General features: G+C 38.5%; 1 protein-coding gene across 2 annotated transcripts; it reads left to right on the top strand.

Moving 5' to 3' along the window:
• Window positions 1-309: 309 nt before the first annotated feature.
• Window positions 310-21,009, top strand: LOC120103728 (E3 ubiquitin-protein ligase RLIM-like). Of its 2 annotated transcripts, none has more exons than XM_039120569.1 (6): window positions 310-594; window positions 14,856-15,830; window positions 16,271-16,444; window positions 19,224-19,366; window positions 20,312-20,422; window positions 20,518-21,009. In XM_039120569.1, exons 1-6 carry the CDS (start codon window positions 460-462, stop codon window positions 20,579-20,581), a joined length of 1,602 nt encoding a protein of 533 aa, XP_038976497.1. In that variant the 5' UTR covers window positions 310-459; the 3' UTR covers window positions 20,582-21,009. The 2 variants fall into 2 exon arrangements, with proteins under 2 accessions (XP_038976497.1, XP_038976498.1); XM_039120570.1 differs by lacking the exon at window positions 310-594 and adding an exon at window positions 2,434-2,580.
• Window positions 21,010-21,233: the final 224 nt, after the last annotated feature.

The raw sequence follows: 21,233 nt of genomic DNA, 5'->3' as shown, positions 1-21,233 counted from the left end.
GGGCTTTGAACCTCGGTTCATTGCACCCTGCACTCTCATTATGACAATCGTATTGGTGTAGGTTGAACGTTTAGGAGAGTTGTTACCCCGTACCTGGGCCCCGTGTCTCCGCCAGATGATACCGCGCATCGAACGAACCCGATGGCCGTGAGGAAAACGACAATGAGGACGACCACTACCCTTCCAGCCCGGCACGTATACGTTGGGCCACGAGTCAAAACATCACGGTCGAATCTGGTCACCGAAGGTCGACGCCCCTTCCACCCACCACGCTATCTTCGCCCGCGCTTCGGACCATACGTGGTTGGATTCTATCTCCGAAAAAGGAAGAAAGAATCAAAAGGGGCGAAATTATTTGGAGGCCGCTTTCCTCGCTCCGCTGCCACCCCGGGCTTCCACGCCTCTTCCTATCTCTTCTTCTCTCCCTCCTTTCTTCCTTCTCCACCGACTCACGAGAAAATGGGTTCTGGGAGCAGTCGATTGAAGCCGGGGCCGCCGGGCCCACGGGCTGAAAGCCGTGGGAGGCTCAGTCTGGCCTCCTTACTCTGCGGCGGGGGCGCCGCCTCCTCCGCCTCCTCCTCCGCTTCTGCCGAGGTCTCAGTTCAGGCTAAAAATTGAAAGAATTTTTAGTGACCCCTGCTGTTTTCCTGTTTGATTCTTTCGTTTCTTGGCTATCCGTTTAATTTTTCTGCTGGATGATTTGATTCTTTGGTTTTGAAAAAAAGGGCCAGCGCTAGCAAGAGGATTATTGCTTTATATTTTTTCGTGCTTCTATCATGATTTTTGTGGTGATGGGTGTTTCTTTTTTTTTTTCCTCCTTCGTTTCTGTATGTGACTTTTAATTTTGTTTATATATGTTTGGGTGGTTATTGCATGGAATTTTAGGTTAACACTCTTGTTCTTGAAATCTTTAAGTTTGTCCTTTTATTTCTTACGGATTTCGATGTACTTTGTTGGTCAATAAGTATTTTCGCGACTTCTCGAGGAAATTTCTCCCTCTAACGGTTGGATTATGTTTTCGAACATTGAATTTGTTATCAATTAGATGATCATTTGCTTTTTAGCTTGCTCTTTATGATGGGATTGCTTGACATTGTATGCATATGAAATGATGTAGTAGTTCTTAGGTTGTATCTTAGAAGGATGCTTATGTTTTGCACCTCCTCTTTGTAACTATTTGTGTCAATGCTTTGGTTATCTTGTTGCTCTTGTAATCTGAAAACATTCTTGAACGATTTTAAATAAGACAATGAATAATGGCTGAAATTTATGACGAATAAAAGAAAAATCTGGTGAATTGAAAGAAGTGTCTTAGTGATAAGGGGAGAAACAACACGATAACTTTGAGTTGTTATGTAAATGTGGATTTGGCCTCACAATCACCATTTTTTATCTCAAACAAGCTTAATGACTGTTGGAAGATAATCATTCTTTCTATAGCATAAGCCTGTCAGAGCTATATTTGTTACGGGAGTCAAATAAGAAAATTAAAACCACCCCTAGTCTTGCCCGTTTTTTTTTTTTTTTTTGGTTGCGCCTCTATAAATGATAGCTAGTTAGGTGAAGGGTTGTAAATAATGTTAAAGATACTATATCAAAAGCACGAGGAGACTAGGATGCTAGGAGTAAACATTTACAGAATCTTTTATGAGATTCCTATTGAGATTACAAGATCTCTAGCAATGACCCTTGCAGACACAATCTTATTTGAGTTTTTGAATAAGGCAAGGAGTTCAAAAGTAAGCCAATCTAAAGCAAGGGGAGTAACTTATTGTTCCTAAATATAGAAAACGAGAATGATCACCTGAAGAAATTACTTAGTCCTTCATCTTATAGTCCCATTTTTGTATCTTGAAGAAGTTGACACGGAAAAATATTTGAGGGTTTGGTACATTGTACGGTTGGAGTCAGCACTAGGGCTTCTCTTGTGGCTAAAAGTTTGAAGTAAGGTTTTATGGCATTACCATTATACTAAAACAAGAACCGCGGATACTCACAAAAGGACCTCAGCTTTTAATTGGTTCTTCAACTTCTAAATGCATGGAGGGTTAACCTATGTTAACCCTTTAACTTATATGGGCTTTGGAAACCTAAGTGCAGCTCAAAAGAAGTGAAAAAATCTATCCAATTTGCTGCATGGTCAGTTTTGGCTAACTTTATATTGAATGATGGTCAGATGAATGGATGACTGACATCAAAATCATAAGCTGACACCCTAACTGATGCGTCCCAACCTGATGCACACTGCATTTTTTCAGTTGTATGGATCTGATGCAGTGGTTGTAGACTCATAGTGCCAAACTCACTTTGAAAGGGATATAGCAAAGGAAGGACACCTATGGACATGGGGGCTACTTAGCATGCTGAGGAAGGCTGATGTCATCCTGGTCTAACCCTTAGTTGGATGCAAGCCAGTATTGCATCTCATAGTCAACTTACAGATCTTACATGAATTTTGCTATTTTCACTGCTTGCTGGATTTGGGGGCCTTCTTGGGCTTTGGTTTGGCTGGTGGAAGACAGGCTAAGGAGAGGGTGTTTTCGTGATTGCATCAGGAGTACTGCTTTATATTTTCACAAGGTGTCCAACTAAAGAAATTAGGCAGCTATGGTGGTCTGATATTTTAGTCATGGGAATATACTTTTAATTATATATATATATATATATATATATATATATATATATATATATATATATATATATATATATATGCACGTATGTCAGGGTGTGTGTGCATGCATGCGTGCTGGCTTTTTCTATTCTTATTTTTATCTTTTAAGCAGTTCAGCTATCAGGTGAAGACTGTATATGTAAGAGAACAATAGGGGTAGCCTTATAATTGAAGAGTAAAAATACCAGGAAGCAGTAAATCTGCTGGCCTTTTCTACCTACTTATTTTTATTGCAGTATTGCATGTGCAAAGGCTTTGTGTAAATTTATTTGTTGTAGAACATTTAACCAAGACATTTGCAGTTTGTAGCAAGTAAAGTTCACAATCTGCACATGCTGTTATCAATAAAACTTTCTTCTCTTTTCCTCCTTAATGTTGCACAATTTTATACAACAGAGGTTACACAAGTTTTGAAGATCTATTGCAGAATGTTTGAATATATGTCTTCGATATTTAGGCTAAGTAGTTCTATAAGAAAACTTACACCCCTTCTAAACACTGTTTGCACGACCTCTGGACATAATTTTTCCTTTTTCCCCCTTGACTACTGGACCAAGAGCATGGGCGGATTCGCTAGGATGGCAAAAAAATATCCTATTTTTGTATAAAAGAAAAAAACATATAGGAGCCACAAAGAGTAAAACCAGTCTTTTCTTGTGCCAATTCCCCTCTGCTATTTACCGATTCAGGGCCAGTAGTGCACGAGGCACAGATCTAGATCTTGTGTTGTGTATATCTCGTATTTGAATTTTTTTTATAGGATGAGTTGGCAGCCCTTCCTCTTGAATGGAGGTTTCCAGATTTTTGAATGGGGACATGTCAGACAACACATTTGGAAGTTGGAAACAATGTTTTTTTTTACTTTTCCCATTTTGCAAACAGCAACTGTAACCATAATAACCATCAATTCTTGTTCTAATTATTTGGGCTCAGATTTATGGATCCTCATTTACAAACCATTCCTATTTAGGGCAACCTTAGATGTTATTACAAGCTTGGTTCTTTGCCTCGTTTCTTACGTCTACAAAAAAGATTAAAGTACTGTTGCCCAAGGTGACAATCCAAGAGGGGGGGTGAATTGATTTCTTCTCAATTTTGGTGTTTTAAAAGCTTTCTTAATTAAGTGCGGTGGTTGCTTTCTTAGATTATTTGAATGAGTTAAACTAGAACAAAGATGGAAGATAATGCAAGAATAAATGTAAACACAAGCACAACACAAACACAACAATATATAGTGGTTCGGTGCTCTCCTTAGCACCTACGTCCACTCCCCAAGCGACCCCTTGGGAATTCACTATAATCTCGCGGATTACAGTTGGATTGTTTTCCGGGCTCATAATCCAAAAATCTTTGTTGGTTTTACGGGCTCACCAACGAATCTATACACTTTGGTTTTCCGGGTTCACCAAAAACCTTTGTTGGTTTTGCGGGCTCACCAACGAACCTATACACTTTGGTTTTCCGGGTTCACCAAAAACCTTTGTTGGTTTTACGGGCTCACCAACGAACCTTTACAAATAGTTTGATAAACAAAAAGGAAAGATTCAAACTCCTAAATGAGCAAATGAAACAATATTAACTACAAAGAAGAGTTAGAAAGTATTTATCGCTTTGAAGTGGCTTTGCTCTTCTTTGTCAAGGATGCTTCACTCTTCAAGGGAGGATGGAGCTCTTGATGACTCTTTGAATCTGCTCAACCCCTTTCTTTGATTCTTGAATGAAGCACTTGAATGAAGAAGATTAGGGCACTTTTGTTTTCTTGTGTACTCTTTGATATCTCTTTCAAAAGTTGTTCTATCTGATGAATAGTGCCCCTTTAAATAGCTTCCCACATCCTTTGGACAAGCCCCAATGGTTAGATTTGAAAAACTAGCCGTTACTGACCTTGGGAAGGACAAAAAGTACATCTGCAGAACTAGCCGTTATGCTTCAGCCCGTGTTTGGGTCGGCTCAACCTGTCCTTGGGTCGACCCAACTTTCACTTGGGTCGACTCAAACATTCCTTGGGTCGACCCTCTCAGAAAACACAGAAACTTGAAATTTCAGCCTTCCTTCCCATGGGTCGACCCAACCATTCTTTGGGTCGACTCAAAGTTCACTTGGGTCGACTCAACTTCTTCTTGGGTCGACCCTCTCAGTAATTCCAGAGAACCATTTTCTGTCTGCCTTTCTGTCTTGCCTTTGGGTCGACCCTCTCAGGATTTGGGTCGACTCAAGCTTGGGTCGACTCAACCACTGTTTGGGTCGACCCTCTCAGTAAATCCAGAGAACATATTTCTTTCATGTTTTGAGGTTCTTGAAGTTTGGGTCGACTCATGCTTACCTTGAGTCGACCCAACTCACTGTTCATCTGTGCCAATTTTGCAGAAGTGTGCCAAATGACTTCTTGATGTGCCCGAGGTCGACCCAATCATCCTTTGGGTCGACTCAATCTACACTTTGCTGCATCTCAAGGTTAGATTCATTCAAATGAACAAAGACATGTATCTATATCAATTCATACAAATATACTGAGAGTAATGAACTTATAAATGAAGTATCAATTTAACTTATAATATACTCTAGATAATTGCTTGTTAATCATCAAAATAACACTATCATCCTCAATCTCCCCCTTTTTGATGATTACAAAATAAAGAGTATAAGCCTATTGATACTTGTCTTTAAAAACAGTTTATAAAAGGGTTTAAATTGCTGAATTTCAGCTTTTCATATATAAGAGTGGAATCTCCCCCTATATTATTTAAATGTTGCCAATTTGACTCTTTGAATTGCTCCCCCTTTCATTTATAATTTATTAGCGATGAAACTTCAAAAATTTGAGATGAAATATGAGTTTCAGGTTATGTATCGGGGTGCGAGAGGTGCGTGCCAAATTCTGAATTTATATGTGCCAAATTCTGAAATTTGATAGAAAATATTTGATTTAATCAATTTCATTGTTACAAATTGCTCCCCCTTAGATGTATAAGCTTTCTTATATGATTTTTAATTTGTTTGCCCAATTATTTCTCTTTTCTTGCATAAATTCTTATTTCTTTTTCTCTACTTCTCCTTTCTTTAACTTTCTTTACTTTTGCTCTTATTATTCTTTCTTTACTTACTCTAAAGATATCTTTACTTCTCCCCTTTTTGTTGCTTTATCTAATCTACACAAAATCTTTACTTCTCCTCAAATAAATACTCTTTCTTTACTTCCTAAAATAAATAAATACTCTTTCTTTACTTCTCCCCCTTTTTGTTATCATCAAAAAGATACATGGGAAAGATGCAATAAACAACAAACTTCAAACTTCATTGATCAAAATAGGAACATTTTCATACATTCATCTCCAAAAATAAAAAAAAACAGATACAATGTTCCTTAATCAAGATTTAAAGATACATGATAAAAGCAAGATACATATGAGAACTAGATATCTAGCCTAGGCTCTAAACATAGATGCTAAGATCAGCCTAGGGAGACTCTAACGGCTGGGATCTAGTCCTGGCGTGGCGAGGGGAGGTCGAGCCTGGTGAGACTGTGTCTGGCGTGGAGCACGACGAGCTGGATGACTCTGTGCCGAAATCTCTGACTCAGCAGCCTGTGGCACAGATGGTCCATGGGTCTCTCTCTCTCCGGAGTGCTCCTATCTGCTGCCTCAGATCACTGATCTCAGCAGACATGACATCCAACCGGGCGTCCAATCGGCTCGTTAGCCCGTCAGTGATAGTCCTCGCCTGAGCTGACATGAGCTCAGTCATCCTGCTCCAGAACTCATCCGTATCTGTCGGAGGAACGGATGACGATGGTCCAGCCTCTGAGGGTGCAGTAGGATGATCCATATGCTCCTCATCCTCATCCTCTGGTGCATCTCCCTCTGGCGCCTCACCCTGAATGCCTGCTCCAGTGTGAATCCACTGCCCGTTCACTTTCTCATATCCCATGCGTATAAGTGTCCGTGCAGTGTATGTATCAGTATGATGCAGACTCTTGGATGCCTCCTCCTCGAGAGGTAAACCGTGCTGACGAAAAATCAAGGTGAGTATCATACCATAAGGTAGTGATACCCTGTTGCTGCACATTACCTTCCTCATCTGTCTCAGTATCATAGCCGGAAGATTTAGGAGAATCCCCCGAATCATACACTCCATCACAGCTAGATCTCGCTCTGTGATGAGATCGAATCTCCCGGTCTTTGGAAATAAAATCCTATTGATCATATTGAGCAGTAATCTCATTTCAGCGGAAAGAGAACTAGCTATTACCTTCGTGGAAAAGTCGAAGTTCTCATTTTCCATGATCAACTGTAGAGCTCTCATTTTGTTTTCTGGCTTTTCCGGAGTGGCTCCTATGCAGGGTAGATGAAGTAGCTCACTCAAGCTCTCCTCGGAAACTCGAATTCGAACCCCTCGAACTTCCGAAACAAGCCCTCCCATACCAGTTTTGAGGAAGGCATAGAACTCTTGTACCAATCCGGGGTAGATAACCACATCTAGGGAGCAAAGATACTCCCAACCTTGCCTTTGGATCCATTCCCAAATCCGAAACCCTTCTTGATTGAAGAACTCGGAATGGATCCTTCTCCCCGTTGTAACCGGCCTCCCCGCAAATTTTGCAAGTATCACTGAGGGGGAAGGAGGAGAAGGGCCCTCCGCACGTGCCTCACGTCGTGGAGACACGGGAGATGGCTCGGTAGGTTGCCTTTCCTCCCGTTGGATCCGTGTCACTCTTCCGGATCTCTTGGCTACGGCTCTTTTAGGTCCCATTTCTCTAAGATCTCAAGGAAATCTACTGTTTGGAGATGATTGGAGAAGATTTGAGAGTGGGAAAAAGGTTTTTCGGAAGAAGACAAAGGGCAAACAGTGCCCTAGAAATGCTCTCGGGTCCCCTTTTAACAGTGGGGTCCCGACGTTGGGTCGACTCAACGTTGGGTCGACCCTATTCTGGGTTGGGTCGACCCAAGTGCAGACTTTTTCTTTTCTCTTCCTTTTTGCTTCTAAAAAGTTTTTCTTGCTTCCAGTCCTTATAAACTCTTTATGGGACAATGATACATGAGTAAGGAATCTATGGATAACAAATTTGACTCATGTTTCATGGGATTTTTGAAATTAGAGGAGTGTATCAAGAGACTTCTAGCTCCCTTTTATATTTCTTCAATAAAAAGGATCACATATGCCTAATTTCCTCCTTAGCATGCAGAATCTATCTTCACTCAATGGTTTCGTAAATATGTCGGCTAATTGTTTTTCCGTGCATATATGCTCAATACATACATTTCCATTTTGCACATGATCCCTAATAAAATGGTACCTTATTTCTATGTGTTTGGCTTTGGAGTGCTGAACTGGATTTTTAGTAAGATTGATAGCACTAGTATTATCACACTTAATAGGAATATTATCTAGTTTAACTCCATAGTCCTCTAGTTGTTGCTTGAGCCATAATACTTGAGCACAACAACTACCAGCAGCTATGTATTCAGCTTCAGCTGTGGACAGTGCCACTGAATTCTGCTTTTTACTAAACCATGATACTAAGTTATTTCCTAAGAATTGACATGTGCCACTTGTGCTCTTTCTATCTAATTTGCATCCGGCAAAATCAGCATCTGAATATGCAAGCAAATCTAGACAGGAGTCTCTCGAGTACCATAATCCTATATTGGTAGTTCCTCTTAAATATCTAAGGATTCTCTTAACAGCACTTAAATGTGACTCCTTAGGATCCGATTGGTATCTAGCACATATCCCTACACTAAATACAATGTCGGGTTTACTAGCAGTAAGATAGAGCAAGGATCCAATTAGTCCTCTATAGAGCTTAATATCAACACTCTTTCCTTTTTCATCTTTGTCTAGCTTACTAGTAGGATTCATTGGAGTGCCAATTCTCTTATGATTTTCATTCCCAAACTTCTTTAGTATTTCCTTTGTATACTTAGTTTGATGAATAAAAATGCCTTCTTTAGTTTGTTTGATTTGTAAACCTAGAAAGAAGCTTAGTTCTCCCATTAGACTCATTTCAAATTCTCCATGCATTAAATCAGCAAATTCTTTGCACAGAGTATCATTAGTGGCACCAAAGATTATGTCATCTACATATATTTGTACCACTAATAGATTTTTGTCCTTTCTTTTGAGAAATAGAGTTTTATCTACATTTCCTCTACTAAAGTTATTATCAAGCAGAAATTTACTTAAACGATCATACCAAGCCCTAGGTGCTTGCTTTAATCTTAATCCATATAATGCCTTATGTAGTTTAAACACATGATTTGGCAATTCATGATTCTCAAATCCTGGAGGTTGTTCTACATATACTTCCTCCTCAATAATACCATTTAAGAATGCACTCTTCACATCCATTTGATATAATTTGAAATCCATGAAACATGCAAATGCTAGAAGTAATCTAATAGCCTCTAATCTAGCTACAGGAGCAAATGTCTCATCAAAATCTATTCCTTCTTCTTGATTGTATCCCTTAGCTACAAGTCTAGCCTTATTTCTTATAACTAATCCATTTTCATCTAATTTATTTCTAAATATCCATTTTGTTCCAATTACTGAATTATGCTTTGGTCTTTCAGTTAATGTCCATACATTACTTCTTTTGAATTGATTTAATTCTTCTTGCATGGCATTTATCCAATTAGTATCTTTTTCAGCTTCTTCATAAGTCTTAGGTTCTAATTGTGAAACAAAAGCAAGATAATCATTTAAATTTCTAAGAGATGATCGAGTTCTTACCCCTTGTGATGGATCACCAATGATTAAGTCTTTAGGGTGTCCATATGCATACCTCCATTCCTTTGGCAAATTTTGGGGTTGTGGTGGTACGCAATCATCTCCCTTATCTTGATTTGGCACGTCATCAATATTCAACTTTTCAAAGTCGATAATTCCTGTATCATCATCAACAATATTTTCTTTCCTAGCAGACTCACTATCAGACTCATCAAATATAATATTGACTGACTCTTCTACTACTAAGGTTCTTTTATTGAATACTCTGTATGCCCTGCTAGATGTGGAGTATCCTAAAAAGATACCTTCATCTGACTTGGCATTAAATTTACTTAGATCCTCCTTACCATTATTTAAGATGAAACATCTACATCCAAACACTTTAAAATATTTAGCAGTTGGTTTCTTATTCTTCCAGAGTTCATAAGGAGTTTTCTTGGTTATAGGTCGTATTAAAACTCGATTTAGAATATGGCAAGAAGTGTTTATAGCTTCAGCCCAAAAGTACTTTGGAAGATTTGACACACAACATTGTGCGTGCCATTTCTGCCAATGTCTTATTTTTCCTTTCAACAACCCCATTTTGTTGAGGCGTTCTAGGTGCTGAAAATTGATGTGATATTCCATTTTTAGTGCAAAATTCTTCAAAGTGTTGATTTTCAAATTCCGTACCATGATCACTTCGAATTGCTACTAAGGTGAGTTTCTTTTCATTTATGATATTATTATATAGTTTCAAAAATTCTGAGAATGCTTCATTCTTATGTGCCAAAAATGAAACCCATGTATACCTTGAGAAATCATCAACAATAACTAGTCCATATTTCTTCCCTCCTAGACTTGTAGTTCTAGTAGGTCCAAATAAATCCATGTGTATAAGTTCAAATGGTCTAGTTGTTGATACTACATTCTTCGATTTGAAAGATGATTTAGTTTGTTTTCCCAATGAACATGGTCCACATATTTTGTCCTTTTCAAAGATCAATTTTGGCACGTCTTTTATTAATTCCTTCTTAACTAGTTTTGATATTAATTCCATACTTGCATGTCCTAATCTTCGATGCCAAAGCCAACTAGTTTCATTTTTCTTTTCTTCATTAGTAATTAAGCATAATCCATTTTTCTTGCCTAACTCATGAAGATCTACTAAGTAAATATTTCTTTGCCTTTGTCCTACAAGTACAATGCTATTATCTTTAGGATTAGTGATTATGCATACAGATGCTTCAAATGTAACTTTAAACCCTTTATCACAAAATTGACTTATGCTAAGAAGGTTATGTTTCAAACCCTTAACTAATAAGACATTTTCTACAAAAATAGATGGAGCAATGAAAATTTTATCCTTTCCAATGATATGCCCTTTACCATTGTCTCCATAGGTTACTACTCCACCCTTCTTTGATTCCAAGGTGACAAATTGATCTTCGTCACCGGTCATGTGTCTTGAACAGCCGCTATCTAGATACCATCGTTTTTCCACTTTGTCAGCTGCAAGACACACCTGCAATCAAGATCAAGAAGAAACTTTAGGTACCCAAACTAAGTTGGGTCCTTTAGGGTTAGTACTCCATGTTCCTTTTGGAACCCAAACTTTCTTGAATTTAATCTTTTGATTATAACTTAATTTGTTTTGACTGGATTTTCTAAAGTTACATTCATATGCTCTATGTCCTAACTTATTGCAGCAAGTAACAAGTAATATTTTCACTTTTAGCTTTTACAAAAATGTTCTTTAAGAATTTTTGTTTCCTATTTGTTTTATATCCTAAACCGGCCTTATCATATACAGCTTTTTGGCTATCAAGAATCAAATTTAATTTGGTAGAACTAAGAGTAAATTTATCTACCAAAGTTTTATATTTTTCAACATCTTCTTTTTGCTTGATATTTTCAGCAATTAGATTCTTGGTTTCATTTGCAAGTTTCCTACTTAATGTTTCACAGTTATGAGACAGTTTTAGCTTATCTTTGACAAGAGATTGATTTTCTTCTTTTAAAGCTTTATTTTTATTAATTAGTTTCTTATGTTCTTCCATGAGTTCTAAGAAAGCATCATGTAATTCATCAACAGTAAAATCACACTCAAGTTCAGAATCTACCTCATCGTCATTGGCCATATGACACATTTGGGCCGTCTCTTGATGATCTTCCTCCTCCGAACTTGATTCCTCACTTTCACTCCAATCAGCCATGAAATTCTTCTTTTTCAACTTTCTTGCCATCCACTTCAAGCAATCTATCTTATAATGCCCGGCTTTGTTACACTCATAGCAAATGGGAGTTTCTTTTTCCTTTTCTTTGTCCTTACCCTTTTCTTTGCTTGAGTTACCTTTAAGGAAGGTTTTCTTTTTATGGAACCTATTCTTACCTCTCATGAATTTTCTGAATCTTCTCCCAAGCACAGCCATCCCTTCTTCATCGATTTCTTCATCATCATCTGAATCTTCCGATTCAGTTAGTTGTTTAGGGGTGGTAGTCTTTAGGGCAATGGGCTTTCTTCTCTTGACCTCATCTTCTGAATTTTGCCTCATTGTCAACTCATGGGTCATGAGAGATCCTAGAAGCTCCTCTAACTGCAGTGTGTTGAGGTCCTTTGCTTCTTGAATAGCGGTTACCTTGGCCTCCCAATTCCTTGGTAGAGACCTGAGAATTTTTCGCACCAAATCAGAGTTAGAGTAAGATTTTCCTAAACTCTTAAGCCCATTTATAATGTCAGTAAAACGAGTAAACATATCAGTTATGGACTCAGTAGATTCCATTTTAAACAATTCATATTTGTGTACTAATATGTTTATCTTAGACTCCTTAACTTGATTGGTCCCTTCATGTGTGACCTCAAGTCTGTCCCAAATTTCTTTGGCGGTAGTGCAAGTAGATATTCTATTAAATTCATTTACATCTAATGAGCAGTAAAGTACATTTATAGCTTTTGCATTTAACTGTGCTAATCTTCTATCACTCTCATTCCAATCCATTTCTGGTTTGGGTATGATAGTGCCCTCTATGTTAAGTGTGGGTGTGTGAGGTCCTCTAGTGATGATTTGCCATAGTTCATAATCTGAAGCTTGAATGAATATCCTCATTCTAGCTTTCCAATATGTGTAGTTTGTGCCATTAAATAGAGGTGGTCTATTTGTGGATTGCCCCTCACTCATTGCACATCCCACTTGGGTTGTCATGATCTTTAACTCTTGATTGTGAGATCAATGAGTACTATTAGAGCACCTTGCTCTGATACCACTTGTTGCCCAAGGTGACAATCCAAGAGGGGGGGTGAATTGATTTCTTCTCAATTTTGGTGTTTTAAAAGCTTTCTTAATTAAGTGCGGTGGTTGCTTTCTTAGATTATTTGAATGAGTTAAACTAGAACAAAGATGGAAGATAATGCAAGAATAAATGTAAACACAAGCACAACACAAACACAACAATATATAGTGGTTCGGTGCTCTCCTTAGCACCTACGTCCACTCCCCAAGCGACCCCTTGGGAATTCACTATAATCTCGCGGATTACAGTTGGATTGTTTTCCGGGCTCACAATCCAAAAACCTTTGTTGGTTTTACGGGCTCACCAACGAACCTATACACTTTGGTTTTCCGGGTTCACCAAAAACCTTTGTTGGTTTTGCGGGCTCACCAACGAACCTATACACTTTGGTTTTTCGGGTTCACCAAAAACCTTTGTTGGTTTTACGGGCTTACCAACGAACCTTTACAAATAGTTTGATAAACAAAAAGGAAAGATTCAAACTCCTAAATGAGCAAATGAAACAATATTAACTACAAAGAAGAGTTAGAAAGTATTTATCGCTTTGAAGTGGCTTTGCTCTTCTTTGTCAAGGATGCTTCACTCTTCAAGGGAGGATGGAGCTCTTGATGACTCTTTGAATCTGCTCAACCCCTTTCTTTGATTCTTGAATGAAGCACTTGAATGAAGAAGATTAGGGCACTTTTGTTTTCTTGTGTACTCTTTGATATCTCTTTCAAAAGTTGTTCTATCTGATGAATAGTGCCCCTTTAAATAGCTTCCCACATCCTTTGGACAAGCCCCAATGGTTAGATTTGAAAAACTAGCCGTTACTGACCTTGGGAAGGACAAAAAGTACATCTGCAGAACTAGCCGTTATGCTTCAGCCCGTGTTTGGGTCGGCTCAACCTGTCCTTGGGTCGACCCAACTTTCACTTGGGTCGACTCAAACATTCCTTGGGTCGACCCTCTCAGAAAACACAGAAACTTGAAATTTCAGCCTTCCTTCCCATGAGTCGACCCAACCATTCTTTGGGTCGACTCAAAGTTCACTTGGGTCGACTCAACTTCTCTTGGGTCGACCCTCTCAGTAATTCCAGAGAACCATTTTCTGTCTGCCTTTCTGTCTTGCCTTTGGGTCGACCCTCTCAGGGTTTGGGTCGACTCAAGCTTGGGTCGACTCAACCACTGTTTGGGTCGACCCTCTCAGTAAATCCAGAGAACATATTTCTTTCATGTTTTGAGGTTCTTGAAGTTTGGGTCGACTCATGCTTACCTTGGGTCGACCCAACTCACTGTTCATCTGTGCCAATTTTGCAGAAGTGTGCCAAATGACTTCTTGATGTGCCCGAGGTCGACCCAATCATCCTTTGGGTCGACTCAATCTACACTTTGCTGCATCTCAAGGTTAGATTCATTCAAATGAACAAAGACATGTATCTATATCAATTCATACAAATATACTGAGAGTAATGAACTTATAAATGAAGTATCAATTTAACTTATAATATACTCTAGATAATTGCTTGTTAATCATCAAAATAATACTATCATCCTCAAGTACCCCTCAAAGGAGCCCCCAAGATTTTGATTGTACATGCGTATACCATCTCAATTTGATTATCCGTCAAGGGTGCTCAAAACATTAATTATTCTTCTTTTTCTTTGTCCAATGCAGACAATAATTACATCTGATTGTTTTGATGGTTTCAATCCATTTATTATGTGGTGTAAGTGGTAAGAACAGAATTTGAAGGATCAACATGGTCATGTGTGATGAAAATCATAGGTTTCACATAAAGATAATTTTGTAAATTATTGGCATCAATTTTAGATATGGGATGTCAGCCCAAAGCATGATTTATATACCTGTCTTGTGGATCCGCGCTTCCTCTTTCATTCAATATTCAAGTCAAATTTTGTATGTGGTAGTGAAATGTGTGACTGGAATTTCGGAGCACCTAAACATTACCATATTATTTTTCTTTTTCAAAATGCCCGCCCTTGTAGAGAAAAATTATGCAAATATTGCTTTACCTCATCTATGTACAATAGCCTTTTTTTTTGTAACTATCTTTTGGTTGCTTACGCATCATGATGGTTCTTGGCAAAAAATTACTTCCTATTTTTTAATGTTACCTCATGTTGGACAATGGGATTTAGGACACATGACCTGAAGATGCACAATGCCATTCTCTATCTGCAGATGGAAATTCAGCAATCAGAGGAGTCAGTGATATCATCCACACTTCATGAACCAGTGTTAGCTAATAATCTTCAGGTTTTGGTGAAGGAGTCTCCTCTGACCTCCTTAGCAAATAACTCTTCCAGCTCCACAAGTCAACACATGAGGTCTGGTCAAAACAGTAACGGCGACCTTATGGAGCACTCAACAGAAAAAAGAAATGGTGAAACTAGTGATCCTGGGAAGTGCCTGTCTGCAAGTAAGGATCTTGTTCCTTCTCTACCAGATGCAAGTTCTGGCCCAGACGTTACTCATGCAGAATGTAGTTGTGATCCGGCAAGCACTTCTAGAAAACCAGAACATTTGGAACCATTATTGAGAAATGTAGAAACTACATTAGCTCCAGCTATTGATCTAGATAATCCCCCAAGTGATTGTGGCTCGCAGACTTCTCCAATGAGGTTTTCTAATAGCGTGCCTCATCTGGGACCTGGACATTCACCTGCAAGCAGGATTTCACCTACCGAAAATCCTTCAAATGTTCTGGACATCCTTAGCTCCTCTTCTACTTCCAATTCCTCTTCAACTTGGAATTTTTCGGGTCAAGAACCCACCGTAAACATAACCTCTGCTGGTGCAGCATTCCTTTCTTCTGATGGGTCAAGAGAACAAAGAAATGGAACTGTGCTTCATGTTGATGTGGTCAGTATCTCTTCCAATGCTTTGCCCAGTAGTACTGGGGAAGCAGGTAGCAGTGATGCAAGAAGGAATAGTAGGAGACTGTTTTGGGATGCTTTCTCAAGACGCAGTTCTAGGAATATTGACTCTCCATCAATATTTTTGTCAGCTGAAGATAATGATGATCTAGGATCTCGTGACAGATGGCTACTTGACATTGGTGATGATCTTTTCGGGAGTGGGGTTGAAGACGATTCCATCTATATGCGCCGGAGACGTTATCATCCAAGTGGACTAAGTTGGCATTCTAGATCCGAGGTGATCTTTTATCCAGTTTTATTTCTTCAAGTTGTGCATCACATGTAATTAATGCTACTCATGGTAAGTGTGTGCATCCCTTTAGATTGTGTACGCACATCAAGATATTATCAAGGCTCTTAATAATGATGAAGTGACCATGCATGCTTAACTTACATCTGTTCACAAAATTGGATGTTATAGCTACTGTTTGCTCTTTCACATCTTATGCTCATATGTACGCCAGAATATCTGGATGTCTTCATAGCCTGATTCTTGGTGAAGATGCCTTTACTTTTTTCTCAATTACCTGCCTTTGATTTATTATGTAAAATTTCTAAACAAGATAAGCAGCTAAGAAGCTTGAAGTCTTTTATTGTTATTTCTTCTTGCATTTTATGTTGAACTTGATCTGCCACATCAGGTAATTCTTCTGACACCTGATACATATCTCACTGCAGATAAGAGAACGACTTCGTGCTGGCTTTGATGATAGCAATAGGCAAACTTCCTTCTGTCCATCAGGTCTCCATCCAGATGGTACATGCTCTTGTGATTCACTCTTAATAACTGAAGAGTCAAGCACTCGAGCAAGCATTTCAAGAATTGTCATGTTAGCTGAAGCCTTATTTGAGGTAGCTTCCTTCATATTAATTGTTCCACCCTGTATTTAATTTAGCTATCCTCTTGCTTGACCAATCTGTATGAACTGTATATTTGTAGGTATATGAATGACTATTTAATATTATATTTCTTCTTCTTGAAACTTATAACCTTGGTGGAGTTTTTTTTATTATGTTTCATTGTCCTGTTGTTGAATATATCATATGGGTTTTCTTGATTGCTCCCAGAAATTATGACATATTTGCACTATATTATTGGACTTTGAGATGATACTGGATAGTTTGATGCTGAAATTATTGACTTGACCTAAAGGATGGGCAAGAAGCAGCAGGGGATATTGTCAAGCATATCTGTGCATTTGAGCATAACTGGTCACATGAACTTCCTTGTGAACTAGTTATACCCTGTTATTATAGTTCCGAAAAAATTCTGGTAGTCAAAGTACATCTTGGTTTAACTTATAGATCCTGTTAGTGTGATGCTTTCTTAAATAATATGAGTTAAATTCTTATGTTCCATTAGGCTTTACATTCTTCAGTCAAATTTGAATTAGCAAATCTGAATCCTTTTTGCATTTTCGTAGGTTTGATGCAAGTTAAATTGGTCATCTATTCAATGTACTTATATATGAATCATATAGATACATACATTATGTATGTATGAGTTGTTTCTGGCATTGCATCTAACATGAACCGGCTATACCTGTTGTTTTCAATGATCAAAGTGGATCCTGTGCAGTTTTTTGTATTATATTCTGCTTAGCTTCCTTTATAAATTCTTGTTATTCTCTTTCTTTCTTGTGGTACTTCTTGGTAAATGGCTTATGGGTATACAACTGATTTACAATATGTTCTGTTATTATTGCTGAAAAAGATCAAAGGTCCTTGTTGGGGGGTAATGTGGAAAATGGATGGAGGTTGTCCAGCATATATCACTTTTTCTTGTTCTTTTCTTTTCTTTTCTTTTTTTTAGTTTCCCTTTCTGTTATTTGTTTTATCATACAATCTTATTATATAATTGTCATGAAGTTAGTAAACTATATATTTGTGTCAATGACATGTATGCTTCAGGTGACCACATCAAAGATACCTCAAAAGTATCTCATTAATTATCTGTGATGTTACTCTCATGCCTCTGTTTTAATCATCATCAAGGTTCTTGCATGTGGCCATAGTATGCACATAGTTGGGGCATATGAGGATGTATGCGTTTGCCTAGGCAGGAACTGGGTGGTTTGCATTAAAAAATAGTTATAAAAATGTTAAAATTAGTTAAAATATATAAAAATAGAAAACTAGAAATAAATCAGAAAAATTTAAAAAACATAAGCAGAAAGAGGAGGAAAGGAAGGCGGAGCCGGTGCTTGGGAGGAGAGAAGGCAAAGGAGGAAGGCAGGTGGAGGAGAGGAGAAGATTACATGGAATAGAATGTACTGTACTTCCTTGCTTGCTATCTTCCACCACCTCCTGTGTCTCCAATTATTGCCGCCTTGATTATATGTTGCAGACAACAGCTGACTAGCATCTACCTTTCTCAACATGTAAGGTCAGAATTTAGGGTTGTCCACTCTTAACCGGGGAAGGGACTTGCACAACATGTTCAACTGGAACACAACCTGACCCAATTTGTCCAACTTATGCACAATCTACCTTGCTTGATCCTCATCTAACTGAGCTGCATGTGCAAGCATTGGGGCTTCTGTTGGTTTTCTAGGTGTTGACTTTGTAGTTGATTTGCAAAAAGGCTCCTGCTGCTGCTGATCTCCAAAACCCATCTTTGTGGGTGAAAACTAGGGGCGGCAAATTGGTCAAATCGGGTTGATAGGGTTTGGGTCGGAAATAGTGATTGCCGAATTGAGCCAAACTGAGTGGTTCGGTCTGTACCAAACTGAATAGATGGCAAGTAGGAACGGTTCAGCAGGTTGGATTGGGTTGGTTTGGTTATAAGACTCCTCCCCCACCACTCAGTTCGACCACCTTCCCTACTGGTTTGGTTATAACCTCCTCCCCCTTCTCTCGTTCGATGTTGCTCGCAGCTCCTTTAGCCATCCTCAGTAAGCCTCTCCCCTGCATCCCTCTCTCACTCCGCTAGGGTTAGGGTTAGAGTTTAGCCCTCGGCCCTCCCCTTCCCTCCCTCCCTCGCTCTCCCTCTTCATCTCTCTCATCTCTCTATCTCTTCCTCTTTTCTTTTCTTCCTCTCGGACCTCTCCCCCTCCCTCTCCCTATTTTTAGTATGCCCTGGAACAGCTCGGTGTAAATCCATACTGTATAGAACCAGCCGTCGGCCAATACAACCCCCATACCGGTTCGGGAAATCTTGGTCGGAAATATGTCAACCCGAGCATGACTTGTTTATTAAATGGATCAAAAATCCAAAACTGGATCCAACCTCTTGATTAAACATGTAACCAGGCTGGACCTGCATAACCTACTCAATAAGCATTTCAAATCAGATTAGATAGGTTAAACATGTTTTAAATGGGTTAAATGGGTCTTAAACTATTTAAATAGGTTAATTATAACCGTGTTGACCCATCCTAACTATTAAACGGGTCAAAATGGGTTGAACAAGTTAGGACTCTAAACCTAAACCTGGCCCATTTGGTAAACAGGTCAAGTTAGGTTGACCTGTTTACAACTCGAACCATTATATCAAACCTGAACCTGTTTTTCTTAAGTTGGTTGCGGCTCGGGTCATACATTGCCACCCTTAATGAAAACACTGCGTGAGACATATTGTTTGGTGTGAGTAATTTTTCTTTATATCTTATGATGCTTAATTACCCTGCAGGTCCTGGATGAAATCCATCGCCAGCCAGTGTCACTTTCACTTTCAATGGTTTCACTTCCAGCACCAGAATCTGTCATTAATTCATTACCCTCCAAGAATTATGAAAAGCTTGATGTAGCTCGAAGTGGAGATGATGTGGAACAGTAAGTCTTAATCTACGTCATTTTGGTTTTTTAGAAATTTCAGGTGCTTATTGGCATGCATTTGATCACCTTATTCAGACTGGACAGGTTTAACCAGTGTTTAATGAAGAAGCTGTTTTTATGTACCAAAAAAGAAGCAGCAGCAGTTTTTGAAGATGATGTAACTTAAATTTCATTGCATCAAAGAAAAAAAACTTTTAGGGTAATCAATCTCCTAAGGAGATCCATTTTACTGGCCTAATATTACGATTTTGTTTGTGAAATCAATGAATTGATGCTGATGCTAGACAAATCTGCAGTAGCAACGGTAACATTTCAATGCTAGAATCAGACATGCTACTGTTCTTTTCATGAGATTACTTTCGCCTTTTCTGGTCAAGGTTCCCTTTTCTCTTTAAACCAATCCATGTACAGTTTGATGATAAAAACAACATGCAAAAGAAAGTAACGAGTGGCATGGTCAGTTCAATTGGCAAGACCTTGCTGAAAATTGCACCCAACAACTAACTAGAAATGCCATATCTTAATACTGCCGGATGTTAGTAAAATGGTGTAATCTATTTAGTGTGGAGATACTTTGGTTATTCCTTTTAATTGTCTTTTAAGTATTGGGTCATTTCTCTAATAAGAAGGCATACACTATTATTTCTTGTCAAGCACATTTGTTATGTTTATCTGTATTTTCTGGAGTTTATTTCTCTTATTGACCATTTAGTTGCTCATCTTGTTTGTCATGAAATGGATTTCTTTTGAGCTGATATAACCTGTTTCTATTATTGTTGAAGTACATGGTTTGGTTGAAACATCTTTGGTTTACAGATGACTTGTTTATCATAATTTCTCATCCGACTGGCTAAATGGTGCATGCTTTTGTGTGTGGGTATGTGCGCATGTAAGTTTTTTGTTACTACCTGGTATGAACATTTTCTGCTCTCTCATGTGCAGATGTTACATCTGCTTGGCTGAGTACGAGGATGGAGATAAAATAAGAGTCCTTCCCTGCCGCCATGAGTATCACATGTCATGCGTTGATAAGTGGCTTAAAGAAATACATGGGTATAGCCATATCTGCTCATTCTTTTTGTAATGCATCAACTTATCAATATAACACTGTAATCATCAAATTATTTGTTTACTACTGAATCTTGCAGGGTGTGCCCTCTGTGCCGTGGAGATGTTTGTGAGGGCATCGCTGAGAGCTCCTCAAACTTGTAAATATCCCTTGTATAATAAACCTGCGTAATTACTGATGATGCAGTCATCTGAAATGTTTGACAGCAATGTTTCGCCAGCACCATAGATGATCCTCAGCTCCCATATCTTACCATGTCTTAATGTTCTTGCATGAGCATTCGCACGCACGCTGTACAAATTAGGTGCATCTTAAGATCAGAATACAGTTGCTGGCCACAAAAATCTAAGATGTGCTTAGCGAATTGTGGTTCCAACTATTTCAAAGGAACTGTGCTACCGTCACCTGATGTTTTAAGCCAGTATTCCGGACTTAAATAAATGCTTTGCACTTTATTGCCAGCATGGAACTTAATCTGTGATGCAACTGTGACAGGGCTGAATCAGTATCTGATTCGAGGTTTTGGATTCCAAGTACTGCTTGCATTATTAATGTCGTAGTATTGAAGTTCAGATGACTTCCATGTGATAGTATATGGACCCAAAATTTATGAATTTACCTCATATTGCATGTGGTGGTCTCGAAAATTCTCGTAAGCTCTAAATACTAAAAATGTTACATGAAAGGAAATGAAGTTTTCTGTTATATTCTAAGCAATGTGAGCATAACTGTCTCTCATTTCAATATGCTTTGTTTGCCTGACATTCAAATAAGCTACGGCGAGTTTCATGGTGT

Source organism: Phoenix dactylifera, unplaced genomic scaffold (assembly GCF_009389715.1).
Source record: "Phoenix dactylifera cultivar Barhee BC4 unplaced genomic scaffold, palm_55x_up_171113_PBpolish2nd_filt_p 000828F, whole genome shotgun sequence".
In the NCBI taxonomy this organism is placed as follows: Eukaryota; Viridiplantae; Streptophyta; class Magnoliopsida; order Arecales; family Arecaceae; genus Phoenix; species Phoenix dactylifera.
This window is presented reverse-complemented; position numbering and strand designations above follow the sequence as displayed.

What these genes read in the sequence shown, in the direction of transcription:
- LOC120103728 (XM_039120569.1), top strand. Translation starts at nt 460, where the DNA reads ATGGGTTCTGGGAGCAGTCGATTGAAGCCGGGGCCGCCGGGCCCACGG. An exon ending in GTTGGCATTCTAGATCCGAG is followed by an intron (nt 15,831 to 16,270) that starts GTGATCTTTTAT and finishes ATCTCACTGCAG; the next exon opens with ATAAGAGAACGACTTCGTGC. An exon ending in TGGCTTAAAGAAATACATGG is followed by an intron (nt 20,423 to 20,517) that starts GTATAGCCATAT and finishes TGAATCTTGCAG; the next exon opens with GGTGTGCCCTCTGTGCCGTG.